The following is a 12,477-nucleotide window of genomic DNA, read 5'->3' on the forward strand; positions in this document are numbered from 1 at the left end:
GTGCTTGTGCAAGAACTGCCATGGTATGTGGGAAGGAAAAGGCTCCCTGTGTGTATCGATACATCAGAGCCATTACTAGTGGCTGCTTATGATGGAGTGCAAGGAGAGAACCTCCCTAGCAGTTCTGTGCCTCTCCAGCGTTCAATAATATGATTTCCCCAGTCAAACCTGCATCCAGACCATCACGTGTAACAGTCACTGCCAGCCTGAGCTTTGTGGGTCTGACTTACCTATTCAATCTTAGATGTTAGAAATGCTTGCAGGAAAGGTAGGCATATAATATGTAAAGTAATGTGGTACAGGTGTGGCCTTTGTCTCTCACAATGGGAAAAAAAGCATGCTAAATAATAAATCTTATGCTGCTTGCATGCTCTGGACTGGACTGTACGGTTTATCACATATTTAACAAACTGAAAATCCATGTGACACATCATTATTTGGATAACGGTGATCTCACGTATGTGTCCACTACTCACAAGTCAGAAGAGATCCAAACAGCTGTTTGGATTTGCCTCAACTACAGCCAGAGGGAGCTTGCAAGCCTGAAAACACAGGCTGTAACAGAACGGGAGGGGTAACAGCTGCTGATGGGCCACTCCTTTACCAGTTTCCTTAAAACCTTTCCTTGAACTATTTGTGGTTTTGTAACACCTTGCACTAAGCTCTACAATATACTTGTATGCTGTTTAAAGGAGTATTTGTCTCACCCTATCAATAGTCTGATCGTGGTCTTGATGTGTTTTAATACGTTTCTGATGTTGAATCCTATTGCTAGTAACCATTTCCTTTCTGTGGAACACATTTTTAGGCTGAATGTGTCATTTTGAGCTTCAAAGTGCTGTTCCACCATGACTAACAAGCTCCTATGAGTTCAGAACTTTCCATAACCGGTTTGAAATTAGTCCCCCTGAGATTTAAACAGCATGTTCCCATGCTGACATCGCTGCCTGTGGGTTCACCACACAGAGCCACATGCTCTCACCTGCTTTCCCTGCAGTGCTGGGAACTCAGAAACACCTGGGGTTTACAATTGACATTCTTACTCATGTTCCCTTTGCCTGTGAGTTTTCAAGTCACTGAACAGCTAGGTTAGCAGACAAGGTGGTCTCCTTGTGAACCCCAAGCACAAGGCAGGTTCTGTCTAGTCCCAGCCGAAGCAGTGCTAGCAGGCGTTCGCCCCGGAGGCTGCCTATACCTGAAATAAAGGTCCAAACAGGACGGATGGCACAGTCGCACTGATGTGTGGAATTAAACTCTATAACTCAGGATAAGTTACAAAGCAGGTGTGTTTATTGTGATACTGGGTGCAAGGGGATCGCTCCTCCTAACTTGCACACCTACTTGTACTCACAATACATATTTATACAGTGAAGTTGGTTAGTTCTGCCCAAAGTCTACACCTACGAGCTAATTATTGGTTAGTTGCTTTCTCGCTTCAATTTAAAGGTACAGCTCATTGTAAATTTACTACCCATGCTCCCTGAGCAGGTGGTTCACTCTGTTTGGGGGGCCATTGGAGTAGGAGGTCGTGATCTCCCACTACCACAATTATTTTATCCAAGCGTCCTTGAGTCTTACCACTTCAGTAATTTTTCTTTCAGCAATTAGCACGTCCTTGTCAGAAGGCTGGTTGACATTCCCGTGGGGCTCACCTTCATCTGTACCGACTGCCCCCCGAGGCGCTGAGCGGGCCCCAGCCCTTCTCCCCAGGCAGTGCGGCCCCTGCCCGCCTGCCCATGGCTCCCGTTACCTCTGCGGCTCCTGCCTGCACAGTTTGAGGGTTTTCACTGTGTTTTCTCGCATCAGCCCTCCAGCCTAGCGCTGCATACACAAGCCATCAGGCCGTACCTCAGGTGTACGCACGGCTTTCGGCGGGAACGGCCCACGGGGCACCTAGCCGGGCGCGGCCGGAGGGCGCTGGGAGGTTTCCGTGCCCGCGCTCCGCCTCCCACACGGCGGCCGCCGTCCCCTGAGGCGCCCAGGGAAACCCGCGCTGTCGCCTCAGCGCCGGGGCGCGCCGCCTGGGGGCGCTGCGCTTCCTGGGGGCGCTGCCCTGCCTGGGGGCGCTGCCCTGCCTGGGGGCGCTGCCCTGCCTGGGGGCGCTGCCCTGCCTGGGGGCGCCGCCCGCGGAAGCGCCGGCCCGGCCCCTCCCCCTGCCCGATCGCCGCCGCGGCTCTGAGGCGCCGCCGGCTCGCCCTGCCCGGCGCCCCCTGCCCCGGCCCTCGGTACCGCGCCCGCGGCCCAGCCCGCTCCCGGGGAGCGCGGCGCCGCTGCTCCGAGCCTTTCCATCGCCCGCGTCCCTCGGCACCTGCGCGGGGGCACCGCGCCGCCCCGCCAGCCCGTCAGACGCTGGGCCGCGCCCCGCCCCGTCACCTGACCGCCGGGGCCGCGCCCGCCGCCCCCTCCCCTCCTCCGCCTGCCCTCCCGGTCGGTACGGCGCGGCGCGGCTGGCGTGCGGTGGGGCCCGCCTCCGCCATGGTGCTGGAGTCGGTGGTGGCGGATCTTCTGAACCGCTTCCTGGGCGACTATGTGGAGAACCTGAACAAGTCTCAGCTCAAGCTGGGCATATGGGGGGGTAAGGAGCCCCTTTTCTCGTGCCCCGGCGCTGTCACGGGAGTCGGGCGCTGCCCCGCGCCGCGGCGGGGAGTGGAGCTCGCTGGCTGAGGTACCCCCGTGAGGGGCTGGCGGCCGGCGGGGCCGCCGTTCTCTCTGAGGGGCCGGCGGGCTGCGAGTGTGCGGTGCGGCACTCTGTGAGGAGAGGGCGAGCGGCGGAGCCGCGGCCCTCCGTGAGGGACGGGCGGTCAGGCTGTGGTGCGGACCGTACCCCGCCGCCCCTTCCCCACCGTGAGTTGCGGGCGGTCCGCGGCCCCTGGTGAGGGGCGGTCGGTCGGTCAGGCCGTGCCCGCTACCCCGCCGCCCATGACGGGCCGTCGGTCGCCCCGTGCCCCTGGCCTCTGGCCCCTCTCCCTGCCCTAGCGGGGCGGGCGGCCTGTGGGGGAGCGGCGGGTTCCTCGCTGCGCTGAGGGGCCGTGGGGGGAGAAGGTGCGAAGCGGGTTTCCCGCGGCGGCGGGTCCTCCCGGGGGCTGAGGCGCAGCGTGGGCGCACGTCGCTGGCCTCGGAGTGCGCTGAGGCACGAAACGATCGGCAAGGAGAAAAAAAACCAAAACAACAACTCTTTTTTGGCCTCTCTTTCTCGAGGGTGTACCGGTTGGGAGTAGGAGTGTGCTGCTGCGAGCGGGCCCGTGTGGAGTGACCTCAGGAGGAGAGGAGGCCTTGGCAGAGGGGCGGCTGGTGGGGTGCTCGGGTGTCTTTAACCGGCTGATTTATTGGTGTAAATAATGTCTGTTGAACAGAAGTGATAATGCGATAAAACAGAGCAGATGTTATCTGTGAATATATTGGACATTTTGGTTTGCTACGCTGTAGGCGTGCAAAAGCCCAGTTGAAGTACGGCTGGCTGTTTTAAATGATTCCCACACGTAAGGGACGAGACTTTTCTCGTCATCTTATTTTTGCTCTTGCTATGGTAGTAAGTATTCTAACATTCATAAATTACTAATAGATGATAAATATTTATAAATTATTAATACATTAAAAATCGAACATGGCATTAAAAGCACTAAGAGGTATATGCTATGTGCTTTCCTCAGGTAAATTCTGTGTGCCAGTGTTTCCTTTGGAAATCCTATTATGTTGCCTGTGTCAGGAAAAGCTAATGTGTTGTGAAAACAGGCATGTGTTTTTGTGGCTTTCTGATTCATGATTTTTCTGTTACATAAAATCATCACAACCAAGATACACTTTTCCTAGTCTACCCTACCTTGATAGAACTGTAATTATAATTTGCAATAAAGTGAATAGTAAGAAAGATTTGCTGTTACTGTAGGTGTACTTAATAGAGTAGAAACATGCGGACCTTTAAGTTGGTGAAGCTTCTGTAATCTCTTCCACCATGAAATTTTGTCTGAATAATCAGTGTTTAATGACTTACAAATTAGACGCATTGTGCTGTTCTGTAACTGGAGTAAGGTTTTCAGATTTTATCCATGTGTACTTGGGAGGATTGTAGTTGTGTTCCTTGTTCCAACTTACATAATAGTTGAAAGTCACTTGTTCTGTACTTCTCTTTTTCTTCTAAATAGGTAATGTGGCACTTGACAATTTACAGATAAAGGAGAATGCATTAGTAAGTGTGCTAATTTCTTTTAAATTGCTTTTCTGTGTCAAAAGTCTAAGTCTTACGTTTAAATGTTACTTACTGTAGTCTAACAAGAAGTCAGTCCTTGGTTAACTGTTTCCAATTTTGCCCATGTTACTGGATCAAAGGAAGAAAATTAGCTACGTTTGAAAAGGTAAGTGTGTTCCTTCAGAAGAGAAAAGTAACTGCTGAGCAATTAGCAACAGGGTTTTGAGGCGAGTTTCTCCGTGTTTATGCATACATGCATATACAGCCTGTTGTAGTATTTGAGGCTTGACATGATAAAACTTTAAAAAAGGTGTTGATGTGTTTCTGTCACTATTTTGGTCATCCAGTACAACTTAAAGAATTTAATTTCTGCTGTGACTGCTACTGTATAATCGTAATTCATAGTTAAGTCGTAGGGTTTTTTCCTCTTGTATGTCCACACAGGAGATGTTTGTATGTTTCTGAACAATTTACTAGATCTAATGAGTGTTCATAGGCTTAGGTTTTGCTGTTGAGTTTTTTTTAGCTTTGGTTGAGTAAGTGGCTTTTCAAGGCCTGATTTCACATTCATTGATTGATCTAAGTCTTCTGAAAGGCAGAAGTTTCTTCTCATTTGTTGGCGTGGCGATGAAGGGAGAAAAAGTTCATCCTTCTGCCTCGGTTGATGGGATTGAAGCTTATGTTTATGACTTTCTGTGTAAATTGATGCTTATTAAGACTGGCAGTCATTAAAATACATACTCTGTGGAAGTAAATATGTTTATTCCAATGGTCCATTCTCTTGCTTTTAAAATAGAAATGACGGAGTGAAGGAAAAAAATGAATCCATTTTCTTGTCTGAAGATGTACCCATATTCTTGTCTGAAAAAAACCCCAAACAACTGGCTGATTATGTTCTTTAATTGAGCTAATGAACACCTGCACTACTGAGAGAATCTCACTGCAATCTTGTGTGCTTCAAACTACACTGAGAACTGTTACTCTTCTGTGAATTGAAAACAGTTGGATCTTTTTATGACATAATTATTGGTTTCTCATCATTGTTCTGAAGTTTCATATTTTCCATTCCCATTTCATCCATTCACGATAATTTTGTTGTACTTTAAAACTCTTGATACAAATATCTTCATAATCTGGCCGTTAAAAAAGGAAAGAAGGAAGTGTTATCTACTTTCTACATGTCTTTCCTTCTTATGATGACAGCAAGGTTGATTATGATTCTAGCTGTTAAAAATGCATATTTGTGTATGTGACTGACCAGAGCTAAGACGAATTCAAGAACTGAAAACAAGGGATGTTTTGGGCTGCTTTACCATAGCAGTATGTTAGATTTCTGTGCAAAAGTAGTTAAATGAAGGTTGATATTGAACACCACTTTTAGCGGAGTAGCCTCTACCTTCTTGCAAAAGAAGGGATTAAAGGAATGTGATATGGTCCAACTTTTTCTTTTCTAGTTTACCTGTCTTCTGTCTGGATTGTTTTTGTTTTCCTCTTAAGGTTTTCCACCAGAAAATAACTACCTTTTAATTTCTGTATATAGGTACAGTACTTTTTAAATGTAACAAAAGAAAGTCCTTAAGAAAAGGGAAGTGAGCAAACAGTTAACTTTTACTGTTATGCTTGCTGAGTCCACTCCCCCCCCCCCCCCCCCCCCCCCCCCCCCCTTGGTCATAGTAAAAGAGTGTTTCATTAAGATGGAAGTTTGTCAGACCTCAGTAAAAATTTAGGCTTCAGCTCATGCAAAGTAGTCTTAAGAAGGTTAGTGTAAAATTTCTAAAATAAAATTGTACAAATTAGTTTTTAGGCACCTTTAAAATGTAACCTTTCTTTCCCCTAAAAAATATGTTCAAGAGTTTACTGACCCAAAATGCTGAAGTGTCATTCTGTGAAATACGTACTTTTTACCTTTTGAGGCTGTACTGTTTAGTGTGACTTGAGCTACAAAAAAAAAAGATGAGTATAATGGGGCAGTTGCTATTGATATTCCTTTTCTACTTCATTAAAAACTTATAGTAGTGATAGTAATGAATCCTTTTGATGGATTTTTTTTCAGTTTTATCCTATTTTTCAATCATAATGAAAAATGACTGATGACAAACTGGTCTAAGCTCTTTAGAAACTTGTTATGTGTTTCTCGGCTTGTATCCGTCATTACCACCAAAAAGCTTGAATTCTGAGCTTTACTTGTGAATTTGTATCCAGTACCCAGCTGGTCACAGCTCTTAATCTTCAAAGCTAAAATTGCCTGTTTCTTCTCAGTTATAGTCTTGAAGTATTTTCAGTAGATCTTTTTTCATGTTAACATCAAACCCCAGTGCTTTCACGGTTTTTAATTTATGTCAGTCTGTTGTCTTTACTCAACAACTTTAAAGCATCTTTAATTTCTAGCCTATCCTTCACTTCCCCCCTCCCCCTCAGTTTTCTTCTGAAAACTGTTTTTTCAATGTCAAACTCGTGGTCCTGTCCTTTCAGCAGGCCAAACTGAGCAGGTCCTCCTCAGAATTTAGCTGTGGTTCATAAATGAAGTATTAAATGGGGTGGATTTGGTTTCTGCTATCTGCTTCTACATGACTTCTACTGTTCCTGGCTCTATCAAGAGCAGAGATCTTTCTTTGCTCTCACAATATGTTTCAGCCTCCTCTTATGCCTGTTCTTACTACTAAAAACAAAGTTTGGAGATCAGACTATTTTAAGTGAGTCTGTTTTTCTTTTCTCTCCTGATACATTTCAATGAAAAATAAAAACTGAGAAGAAAGCTTCCAGTTAAGCTTAATGACCAGATTTTTAATGTGCAGGAGCCTGCAGGAAGAAATATTTGGGAAGTGCTGAAGAGCAGTTGTCACCAGGAAGAATTGAATGCATAAGGATAAGTTTCTAGGACTATGCATTTATAACCAGGAAAGGGTTAAAATATTCCATAGGTCTTGCTTTTCAGTTGTTTCTCTGAGGTGCTGAAAAGCAAAAAGCCATGGAAATACTGTCACAAGCTTAGTCACTTAAAGTTGGTTGATATTAGGCTCCTAACTGCAGCTCAGAATACTTTTTAAAAACTGTGGAAATCTGGCAGACACGTTAATTTGGATATTAATCTTCTTTTTTGGAGCAGCTCTGTTAAATGCTTTTAAGTTGTTGGAAGACTGGTGGTCAAAGTTGTTTTCTAGTGCATGGGAAGAGACAAGTGGTTAATGCCTATCTCGTTTAGGAAAGTGGGTTTGCTTTTTATAGCCTTTGAGGTTAAGACTTCAGGTCTTTGAATTGTGGTTAAGTTATTTGAAAAGAATGCTGAAGTGGAAGACTGTGCTGGAATTTTTATTTTCTGAGACTTACTTTTTACGATTTCCTTTTATTTATTTGATTTTTTTCTACTTTCTCTTTACTTTGTCCCTCTTTGCTATTCATGATATTCTTGTAGTTATATTTCTGGTTTTGCTGTACACTGTATAGGAGAGATACTTTGTGAGGCTTTAATTGATGATGATAATTGCACATTTGTCACATGTTCTTCATCTTTCTAAGCCTTTCTTGATCATGATTTTTGGAAGGCATTTTGCAAAGAACTTCTCAGTATTGTTAGTAAAACTTTTTATGTGTTTGCAAATACTAAGTACTATTGTAAAAAAAAAAAAAACAACAAAAACCACCTATATGGCAAATGAATAAAAATGTAAAATGAAATTCTTGTATATAGGTAAAATTTTAATTTTCAGTAACCTTTGGAGTGAGGCATTATCATCCTTTTAGGAGACAATTGCCAGAAATTGTACATGCTTTATTTTAAGGCTTTTTGCAAGCCTAAACATGTTTATGGTTATGTGTTCACATGAGTATGGCTAAATAGTTAAAATTCTGTCAAATGGAGAAGTGTTTCTGTTCTGGAACTTCAGTTCTGGCAAAACAGTTTTAACAGAAGTAAAGATAATAATTTCACTGTATAAACCAGCTTGTCTTTAGAATACATAGACCTGTTTAATACTTTATTTTTTTCCTCACAGAGTGAACTGGATGTACCTTTTAGAATAAAAGTTGGCCAGATAGGTAAGTTTTTGTTTCAATGGTAGTATTGAAATGGAAATTTTAGTACAGGCATTTTAGTACAAGACTGAAGGTCAGTCCTGACTCTGAATTTCTTTTGTCAAGCGTTCATAAATGCTCTCTGTAATTGTACTTGCTATTGAAACTAGCATAGAAGTCTGATGTGACTGCCCTGGATAAATTGTAAAAATGTTGTCTGGCAAACCCTGTTTGTGAACTTTGTAGGCTGGTACGAAAAACAGGTCTGAGACGTTCTTCCTAGATAATGAAGGATCAAGGGTGTTCAGTATAGGCAGAGTGTGTGTGGCTCTTTAAAGGACATACTAGGAATATGAAGAATTTATGTAAGATTCATGAAAGTGGTAAACATGCCAAGGGTTTAGAAACTATTAGATGCTTTTTTTTTTTTTAAAAATCCTTTCCCTGGTGTTTTTTTTAAATTAAAAATCTCTTTCCATTTGTTAAAGGTGAATGTAGTTGTATTTCTTCTTCTACTTCCTTGGGAAAATCATGTTCACTCCAGTGAATTGAACTCCAGTCATGATCTCAGGTTTTGGTCTGAAGTCTTCTGACTCTAACAGCATCATCTTGCTTAAAGTTATGGCTTATATTTTCTCTGTATGTGTTTTTTCACTTCAAGGGCTTTATAAAATGTTTAAACCCATACAGTTTCTCCTTACTTTCTAAGGTGTTTAGGACATCAGAATATAGGGCTCATGTTTTTTGATGGCTGAGGTGGTTGGACTAAGCACAGTGTAGATTTTTGTTTTGATTTAACTCTATCTCTTTTATTTAGATAAACTTACTCTGAAGATTCCTTGGAAGAATCTGTATGGCGAGGCAGTTGTTGCAACTCTAGAAGGCTTATATCTTCTGATAGTTCCTGGAGCAAGTACGTAAACTTCACCAATGCAGTTAAATAATAGAAGAAAAAAATATCTCAAGGTACCATGTAAATGAGTATATAATAGCAAATAATTAGTGTAAGCTGCCATTTTTACATTCTGTTTCCTCAGGGAAATTTCTAGACAAATGCTGGCAAGTTAGTGGAAGAAGGGTGGGCGAAAACACCACCTGTTGCTTTTATGGAAATCCTTGGTTGTATCCATTCCGAGTTCAATTCAGCAGCCAAGTTTCCTCTGAAGTATGCTTGTTCTGAATCTACTTTTCTGGCATGATTTAGATATTTTTGCTGTTGCATGATATATTTCACCTGCCTCTGACAACAACCAAAAGTAGTAATTCCATTAGAACTGTGTTTAAGGAGAGAGAAGAGCATCAGAGAACTTGATTAGTTTTCCCTGAAATCAGAACCTCTGGTATATTAAGAAAACTTGCACATTTTTAGAGTGTCAAATATACTTATTGCACAGGCCACACTTAAGAGTATGAATTCCCATTATGAAGAAATGTGAATTCTCTTGTGAAGTAATGCTTGAATGCTGGTACAATCCTTTTATGTCTTAGTGTGTAAAGATTACAATTTCAGAGGCTGGATGCAGCTTTCAGCAATTAAACCTAGAATAGCTTTTATCTCAAATGAGGTATTTTGCAACATCGTGTTGAATATAGTGTGAGTTGCTTCTTTATATAACTTGAAATTTACGATTAAAGTGGTCCCAACTTGGCTTACAGGCATTAAATATGATGCAGAGAAGGAAGAAAAATACTTGCAGGATAATAAACAGAAGGAACTGGCAAGGATTGAGGAGGCCTTGCAGAAAGCAGCAGAAAAAGGTACTGAGTTAATATAAGTCTCCCCTGAAATTTGAGGACTTAGACTGTGCTATAAAAGAAAAGTCCCATTTTGTGATTGACTTAATAAACTTTGTTTTTTCAAGTGTCTAGCTCATCTTACTGCTCTGAAAAACCTTTTTCCTCTAAATCTTGAAATAAATGTTATTTTTTTTTAACCATTCATTTATCCAGTCAGCTTTCATGGGAGTGGGAATTTTATAATCTGGTATGTCTTCCCCCCAGCTTAAAGCTTTAGGGGAACAGGACCAGAGGTAGAAACTGTATTGCATGAGGCTAATGTTGATATCTTCATCAGTAATAGATAATTAATAATGTATTTTAGACGTGCATGTGACAGGTTGTCCTTTGCTTAAAGAAAACTTCAAATTAGAGACTGATAAGGTTTGTAAATTTTTACTTCAACAATAATGCTTTTGTTTTAATTTCTGCTGTCCTATGTACTATGTTTTGACTGGTTTGAGAAATGAGACTCTTGAGTAGGAAATAATTTGTGATGCAAGAAAACAATTGAACATGACTGTAGGAAACTTTACTTAAAACTTTTGATCAGGGTCATTAAAAAAATTTACACTTTCAATTACAGGTTAAAATAATTGATCATTTCAGTCAAGTTAACCTGATTTTTGGGTGGAGTTTTTTTGTCATAATAAATGTTTTTAACAGAATTATGGTATAAATTAAGCTTGCATAGAAACCAAGCTCAGAACTAATAACAGGTAACTAATTATATGGTAGAGGAAAAAGTTACTACTCAAGTTTTTTTCTGAAGTGAGAGCTGTTTGTTGGGCAGTATAATGGTTCTTAAGATGGATCTCTAGAATACCTGTAATGCTGTAAGTCATGGAGAAGTTACTGAAAATGAAATTATGCTTAGAACACTTAGGAAAAGGTAGTTTGATTGTTTTCTCTTTGTTTATTTAATTTTCCAGTTACAGGATGCTCTACTGCCTTGTTCCTGCTTTGCTAGTTTGAAGTGTATATTTGCAGTTTCCTTCAGACAGTGAACTGGCAATCCATTTACAGTAGAAGAAAGAGGCCTTGCTTTATTTCTTGTCTTTGGTGCGTCAGAAACTGTATGAGAGCTAAGACAGCTTCAGTGAATTAATTTTGCAGCCATTACTTCATACAGGGGCAAAGGGATGTTCATAGAGGTTTAACCTTGGGCATGTAGAACTTGAATGCTGTAAAGCAGCAGTGTTTCAGCCATTATTCTTTGCGCCAGTAGCAATGGGATGAAGGGATAATATAACAAGAAGGATTTGACCTAATAGGTGCTGCTTGAGGAATTCCAATTCTGGAACTTCGTATAATTTGACAAGTGAGTCTGTGCACCTGTGACAGTGGTCAGTTTTGAAAGAAATGTACTACATTGAGCATTTGTAAGGGTTTTTTTGGGGAAAAAAAAATAACCTCAGTAGCTCAGCTCTGTTGAACTAGAATTAGGTTTAGCCACATTTTGTGATTTTAAACTTTAAGCCTTGTGAAGGAAAAGCTGGAGGAACAATCAGATTGGGTTATTTTAAACTGTAGTTATCCTCTCAGTCATACCCCAGCATGATCCTTATGGATATTTCCAACTTGAGACAGTCTTATGATTCTGCAATCATATCTCAGCAGTAGCTAGTTGGGTTTCTGATGTTGTACTAGAATATTGTACTCAGGAGGACTTGTGTAGTTCTTGCATGAGCAGATTCCTTACTTTTTGCTAGATGAAGTCTAGGGGCCCAAGTTGCCCTACCACAACATAAACTTCTAAGAAATTCAGCTCTTTCTGTAGGCTTTTAATAGCACACAATATCTGGTGAAAATCTAGGAAATACATTGGAAAGGAAGTTACCAGTGTCCATGAATTTTTAGCTGTATTTGCTTTCCTGGTAGTACTCACCTGACAATGTATTTAGAATTTGGATTTGGTACTTGCATTTGTGTGAGAGGATTTTAGCATACAGTCCTGGGGATATTTTCTTTAGACATGCTATTCCAATATTGAGCAAAATAGTCATATCACTGTGTGGTTTGTGTAGTGTGATGAGGAAATGGTAACAAGCTTTGCTATTTTCTGTTTCCTAATCTGTTAAAATCTGTCAGTATCAGAACTTGTATATGGAGACCAAAGCTTGCAGCTCTTGTCTTTTGCTGGTTATAAGTAAAATGAAAATTGCATAATTTGCCTGTGTAGATAATCTTTGAAACTAGATATTCTGAAGTGACTCTGGCTATCAGGTACTGCAGTGGAAATACTAATGTGTCATATGAGTTTTATAAACTTAACATTAAATCAGGAGCTGATTTTCTTCTTCTAAATGAAATGTATTTTTTTGGTTATTTGCTGCCATGTGGACCAAGGCACTCATTCACAAGATTCCTTGTATGGGTTGGAGAGTCTGATTTACAAGGATGCTAAGCCTGGTGGGTATGCATGGTTAGTTATGTTTTGCACATGCATAATAGGTATGCAGCTTACATTTAAAATAAAAATTAAAAAACACTCTCCCAAAGCA

The 12,477-nt window shown here is 41.6% G+C and overlaps 1 protein-coding gene across 3 annotated transcripts in view; it reads left to right on the forward strand.

The window, feature by feature from the left end:
* Nucleotides 1-2,181: 2,181 nt before the first annotated feature.
* The window catches only part of VPS13C (vacuolar protein sorting 13 homolog C), a 97,315-nt gene continuing 87,019 nt past the window's right edge, over nucleotides 2,182-12,477 (forward strand). The window contains exons 1-6 of one of the 3 annotated variants that reach the window (XM_056345884.1): nucleotides 2,182-2,575; nucleotides 4,143-4,186; nucleotides 8,179-8,221; nucleotides 9,015-9,110; nucleotides 9,854-9,955; nucleotides 12,323-12,385. In XM_056345884.1, the coding sequence (XP_056201859.1) occupies nucleotides 2,476-2,575; nucleotides 4,143-4,186; nucleotides 8,179-8,221; nucleotides 9,015-9,110; nucleotides 9,854-9,955; nucleotides 12,323-12,385 (448 nt within the window). In that variant the 5' untranslated portion in view covers nucleotides 2,182-2,475. The remainder of the gene's footprint in view (nucleotides 2,576-4,142; nucleotides 4,187-8,178; nucleotides 8,222-9,014; nucleotides 9,111-9,853; nucleotides 9,956-12,322; nucleotides 12,386-12,477) is intronic. The other 2 variants (XM_056345882.1, XM_056345883.1) reach the window with 2 other exon arrangements.

This window comes from Falco biarmicus, chromosome 7 (assembly GCF_023638135.1).
Source record: "Falco biarmicus isolate bFalBia1 chromosome 7, bFalBia1.pri, whole genome shotgun sequence".
NCBI classification, from domain to species: Eukaryota; Metazoa; Chordata; class Aves; order Falconiformes; family Falconidae; genus Falco; species Falco biarmicus.